The following is a 6,037-nucleotide window of genomic DNA, read 5'->3' as shown; positions in this document are numbered from 1 at the left end:
TCCGCTTCCTCAGCTGAGCTCAGGAGTTTCCTCACTAATTAAAGGGGTTTATATACAAATTTGAGTAGGAGTGTTCAGAAATCAACAGCAGTCTCCCGAAATTTTCTCAAATTTTGCATATTGTCATCGACACGTATAGTTGACCATGTGCATGAGCATAGTCTCACACTGTCTCTGGGTTTATTTTTCATTATTTTCCGGTAATTTACCGGGAAAAATGATGAAAATATCAACTAAAACTTTTTGGCAAAATAAGGATTTCAGAAATACTGTCTGTTGTTTGCGTGATATGCCCGACGACTCATCTGATTCCTCGACGATGTCCTCAACGGAGACCTCCTCGAATGGTGAATCACTGCGGCCCATAACCTCATACCGCCACAAGTTGGTCCGAGACCTCCACTGGGTATGCAGTTCGCATCATCTGCTCTCTGAGGGCTCCAAGAGGGCCACTAACGTCCCCACTTGGGGAGCCTCTCAGTTGGACTTTGTCGTTCGAAGGTCTCAAGATTGGTTTGCGATGCTTGATGATGACCCTGAAGAGTTGAGGGAATATATACAGTCGCAGAAAACGTCACACAGACTCGGTCACTATTTTACCTGTCTACTGCAGTATTTGTTGGAACACAACCCTGTGGTCAACGCGAAGAACGTCTGGTGTCGACAGGGGGTCCTCAGCGATGAGAATCATGGTGAACTCACAAGCTTGAAATTCTTAGTAGTGCGCAACAAGACTTCCTATGATGATGACAACATCCCTGAGCGATTTCACCTGGAGGCGTCTATTCACTTCAGCGTGACCATGTCCCCAAAGGAGACCGACGTCTTGGCCACTCGCTTCAGCGGCCCTTTCCTGTACGAGAGTCTAGCATGGCGAATCGTAGAGACCCGTCGAAAGCTGTCGATTGCTGAGCATCCCATTGTCAAGCAGTGGTTGGACGAGAAGTGTGGTGGTGATGTGGAGCACATGTGGCTCCTTCGAGGATGTGTCTTTTACTCTTGGAAAGTTTTCCGGAACTTATCGCAGTTCAAGACCCCCAAGTACGAGCTACTGGGCCAAGACCATCCCAAGGGCTGGTGGGTTCAACAGGACTCTGAAGAGGTCCTCGGCGACATTCTCAACTACTATGGCGACAATACCAGGTTTGCTATGATCACCCACAAACGATATTGGATGTCCCCTAGCGTTGGCTCCGATGATGGCACTGAGTTGGTGGGAGATGAGACTATCGGCATTGAACCCGTCCCTTTGGTTGGTCTGGAAGGAATAATCAAGTCAATTCATGCTTTCACTGAGGCGAGCTCCAAGCGCCCTGTGATGGTAGCAGTATGTATGCCTGATGATGATACTGATGGTAGATATGTTGAAGTCAGCCGTGGTTTTATCTTGCCTACCAAATGGGTGGTCGAAAGGGACGTATCGTCGTCCGAGTCAGAAGACTGTTGTCATGTTGAGACGAGGAGCTGTGCCGCATTCCAGGAGTCCCTGTATGAGATCTTGCGGAAGAGCGGTAGAGTAGACTCTATATTCGAGGCAGTGAAGGGCATTGACCTACAGGATGTTCGCATGTGTGATCAACCCAAGGCCCCGCCAAAGTTGAAGAAGCCTGAAGACCCTCTGATGAACTTGAACGACCGCAAGGACATCCAACAGTGGATTTGCTCGATAAGTGCCTGGCGTACTGCGTGTATTGCTCGACACCCCCCGAAGAAATCTGGTCGCGGTCTTGGTCGGGCTCAGTCACAGAGACTGCGTACAGCGATAATGTTCGAGCTCAACGAGTTGATGTGCGAGGAGGGTTCTCAAGCCGTGAGCGATATCGTGCTGAAACTGTGCTTGGAAGTGAACGATTTGGGTCAGGAGGAGGTCCATGCTATCCTAGAGGCTGTCGAGGGTCTGAGGAAACACGGATGGCGATGCACTACAGGACGAAGCCTTCTAGTTACTATCAACAAGTGTCTGGATGATGACTCTGTCTCTCCGATGGTCATTCAAAAAGTATGTCGATGTTTTGATGTTGAGCCCAGCAAGGTCTCTATTGAGAAAGCAGTGGAACGTTACGTTGCGGCTAGAGGTGAAGACACAGCTTACATTGCTGGGCTCAGACTATTATGTCAACAATGTAACAGCGATGCTCATATGAAGGCTGCTCAAGAGAGGCCAGATCAAGCACAGTTGTGGAACCCTGTGAAGGGAGCGAATTCGCGTATAGCATCCCATCACAGTCCAACTCATTTTGAGCCAATCGTTCGGGGACAAATGCCCTTAGTGATGTTATCATCGGAGGTTCCTGTCAAATGGGTGTCCTCTGAGATGGAGTTGGACGATTGTGTGAGGGATATATCACAGTACCGCACCATTGGCATTGACGTTGAGTGGAGCTCTGGACCGGGGGCAGCCCTTTTCCAAGTCGCCTCGGAGGACACAGTGTACCTCATCGACATGTTGGTGCCCGAGATCAGGCAGTCGTCGACTCTCTTCTCAACGCTTCGTCGCGTCCGGAGGGTTCTTGGTTTCAGCATTTCTGCTGACTTAGAACGGATACCGCAGTTGAAGGAATGCGGCGTTATAGACGTCCAAGTAGACAAACGCGGGAGTCTCCAAAGGCACGTTGCTGGTCAGCTAGGGGCTTACCTAGACAAAACTGAGCAATGCAGTGAGTGGGCTGACAGACCCTTATCGGAGAGCCAGAAGAACTATGCTGCATTAGATGCATATACACTGCTCGCCCTAGACGCCCATATTCGGGGTGTACCTGATGATGGTGCCCTTGGGCCAAGCCTCTTTGATTGAGTACACTGTATGTATTGGTTTATGGTATCGTATTGTTTCTTCCTATGATCTCAGTCGATACTTGTAAATTAGAGAAGGGAACACTATGGGAGTCGCACAGAGGAACCGTATTGGTACCCTGCAAGATGCCGATCTACATCATCAAAAGCTGACCATCCTCACACAACCTTTGGAGAGCCTGAACAATTCCAACAGATAGTGTATTTTTCATTTGAACGAGGAAGGGTTAACAGTCTTGGAGATGAAACTCGTGTTGTGCGCCGCGACAGTGCCAGTGTCTCGGTCGGTGGGCACAGCCCTGTGATGAAGAGTGGATCCTGCGAAGAGGGTGTGAGATGGTCTCCTACTGCTCGTCGTGGCGATGTCTGTGCTAAATGAATAACGCAACCCAAAGCTCATCGAATGGCTAGCACATCGGCATCAAGGCCAACTAAGCCGGCGTTGAAATTTGAACTGACACACACATTTTAGTGACCAGATGTCACCATCTCATCCGACGTCACCATTTTGTCGGGCGTCAACAGGAAACGCAAATTCCGTCACAGAATAACTCAAAGGTTACTGATAGGACACAACAACGCTAGTTTAGCCGTCCTCTGACATTCCGTTCTGGAAACTCTCCCAAGCTACTAGTAATTGACCCTATGCATCTTTCACATGGCGAAAAGTCTGAGCGAGACCGGTGCCTGCCTAAGTGCATCGGATTTTCTATCATTGCCATGATGGGCTACGGACTTTTCAACTACTGTCTCGGGTACGTCTCGGATCGCCTAACCATAGTCATCTCGTATTCTCCCTCGCCCTAGGGGTCTTGATTGATCTCGCGGGCCCTTGTTACCCAAGACTGTGTTTGTAACTGAGTTTTCCACCGTTTGGCTCGGTCGGGTCTGTTCATGATCGACTATCTTAGTTACACTGGTGGCCTCATTAATCGTCAAGTTGAACCTGAGTATGTGCGGACAGCACAGTGGCAAATGTTGGTGATCATGTGGCTAGTCGCTGGCCTACCAGGTGAACTGAGAAACACTAGGAGTTTATCACATACACTGTAGCTCTGGTTTCTAACGCCTCTGTGTATTTCAAATGGTCGTCTCTAATTTCGTCAATTTGATTTACTGCAGGTCTAGCATGTTACGTCTCTCACGGGGTTGTCTGCGGCCGCTTGGAGTTAATCTGGAGCAAGTCGCTTCGCAGCGGCCCTGTCACTACGATGGCTAAGATTTTGGCTCTCTCTGGGGGAGTCATCCTCGCGACATCCTCTACTCTTGTCAATCAAGCTTTCACTCTGTCCTCTCCAGCTGACAAAGGTACGGCATCCCAGAGCCTTCTAGAGACCACCATTAAATACGTTCGCTAGCAGTTACCTGGCATTATCGCACGCCTCAGGTCCTGTTGCTGCTATAGTTAGTTCAACAGTTGTTACTGTGAGTTTGTACGGCCACTTTGTCTTCCATGAACGACTCGATCGAGTTCACACAATCCTTCTGATGATGGTAATTCCAGTAGAGCCTCGTAGCGTGACGCTACCTCGGTGGTCTCTTATCGCTGATTATGCTCTCTTCAGGTGGTCGCAGGAATGACCATTTCAACTTTCGGAACCTACGTCGCGCTGGCTCCTGGCAATGCATCGTCTAGTGGCTCTCACTCTTTCATCGGACCACTGTTCGCGATCTTGGCTATGATTGGTATATCAGCATTGACACTGCTGATGAGATACAACTCTATCGGTGAGATCGAGCAACAGCTGTAAAGTAGCTCTTCTTTGTCAGGGAACGTCGCTACACGCAGTGGTTTTTCGGCTCTGCTACTGTCGCAAACCTGTGTTGCGATCTCCCTGTGTATGGTTTTGATCGCTAGAGGCCAAACAACTTCGCGTGTTACTGGATTTGCTCTGGTCACTACCATGGTCGCGGGCCTCTCCCAGGTAGGCTATGATGTAGCAGCATGTTAGGAGTTGTTGTGTCAGTCGACTGGTATCTTCTTCATGAACGAAGCGTTGGCGTATCCAATGACCAGCTTGGTAAAAGTCATATGTTCGGCTAACCCTATAATTGTGTTGTTGTTGAACTTCTCTATCGATGGTTTAGTTCCGAGATCCACACAATCGATCGGCATGACTATCATCCTTCTTGCTGTGTTCTTGAGTGCTCTCATACCTCCTAAAGGACTACAGGCCTCAAGCAAAGAAGACGTGATGAATTGTGGTCCTCGCGATCTGGCAAACTCCCTCCTCGCTGAGCGAGTGATGCTGGTTTGACTACAGCAAGGGTGTTACGACTTGTAGCTAACGAGTAACGACGTCATGCTTACTTTCTAAACATCTTCTAGGGTCTGCTGTTATCTAGTTCGTGCTATGGTATTCTCCACAAATTAAACGCTTCTAATCGAGATGGGTTCCAGTCGAACTTGTCTCAATTTCATCTGTTGTTGCTTCTAACCATATCCTTAACCAATGTATTTCCATTTGACTGCCAACAAAAGTTTCATCACTTTCTGAGAATGTTGTAATTGTTATGTCTCCGGAGATCCGAAGCGGTTGAGTCAATACATAGTTTACCTTTCCTTATTGCAGCTTACGGACAACTAGAGGGTTCACCATCGATGGAAAGTCATACGAGAAAAGGCACTTGTAAACCCCAAGTCGGTTGAGGACATAGAAAAATGTCCCTTCGTATCGCATCCCATTGACACAGATCCGTATTTTTCACAAATTCATATATCGATCACTCATGACGACTTCCCCAACCTGGAAAAATCAAGCTTAAGCCCAATCTACTTCACGCATACTACAATAAAAACTATGCGGTGAAAATGAAGGAGACTCCTGTTTCTTGTGGCAATGTTCTGGCTAACTGAAATAACGCTAAATTGAGTTGCTAGCACATCGCTCTCGAGCCTAAGATGGCGACGGTGTTGTATTTTTGACTCACATACACACACTATAGCCACATTCCGTCTTCACCGCGTACGAGTCTGCATAGGCCATGTGTTTTCATCCAGACTCAATATTTTCAATATAGTTACCCAAAACTCGACAACAAATATCAGTCCGGACAAGAAACCTCAAAATGTGAAAATAGCGTTTGAGCGGTTTCTTCATAGAACGGCTAGCTCCGACGTTCATGCCGTAACGAATAGCAGCTAGTCCAGGACATAACAAATCGTCGATGAGAAGTGAGGAATCCTGGGTCTGCTTTAGTCGCTAGAGAAATGATGATTACAGTAATAGTAGACCGCGAGCTG

The 6,037-nt window shown here is 48.0% G+C and overlaps 2 protein-coding genes across 2 annotated transcripts in view; one reads left to right on the top strand and one right to left on the bottom strand.

Moving 5' to 3' along the window:
* Pmar_PMAR021190 (hypothetical protein) overlaps positions 1-2,794 on the top strand; it is a gene marked incomplete at both ends in the record, with an annotated part of 5,072 nt that extends 2,278 nt beyond the window's left edge. The window contains one exon of the mRNA XM_002782595.2: positions 614-2,794. Within this exon, the coding sequence (XP_002782641.1) occupies positions 614-2,794 (2,181 nt within the window). The remainder of the gene's footprint in view (positions 1-613) is intronic.
* A 1,962-nt stretch (positions 2,795-4,756) lies between these two features.
* Pmar_PMAR021189 (hypothetical protein) lies at positions 4,757-4,909 on the bottom strand (the record flags this gene model as incomplete). The annotated part of the gene is made up of 1 exon (XM_002782594.1): positions 4,757-4,909. The coding sequence occupies one exon, from the start codon at positions 4,907-4,909 to the stop codon at positions 4,757-4,759; it is 153 nt and encodes a 50-aa protein (XP_002782640.1).
* Between the last annotated feature and the right edge of the window lie 1,128 nt (positions 4,910-6,037).

The sequence above is a fragment of the Perkinsus marinus genome, assembly GCF_000006405.1.
Source record: "Perkinsus marinus ATCC 50983 genomic scaffold scf_1104296938764, whole genome shotgun sequence".
NCBI classification, from domain to species: Eukaryota; Perkinsozoa; order Perkinsida; family Perkinsidae; genus Perkinsus; species Perkinsus marinus.
This window is presented reverse-complemented; position numbering and strand designations above follow the sequence as displayed.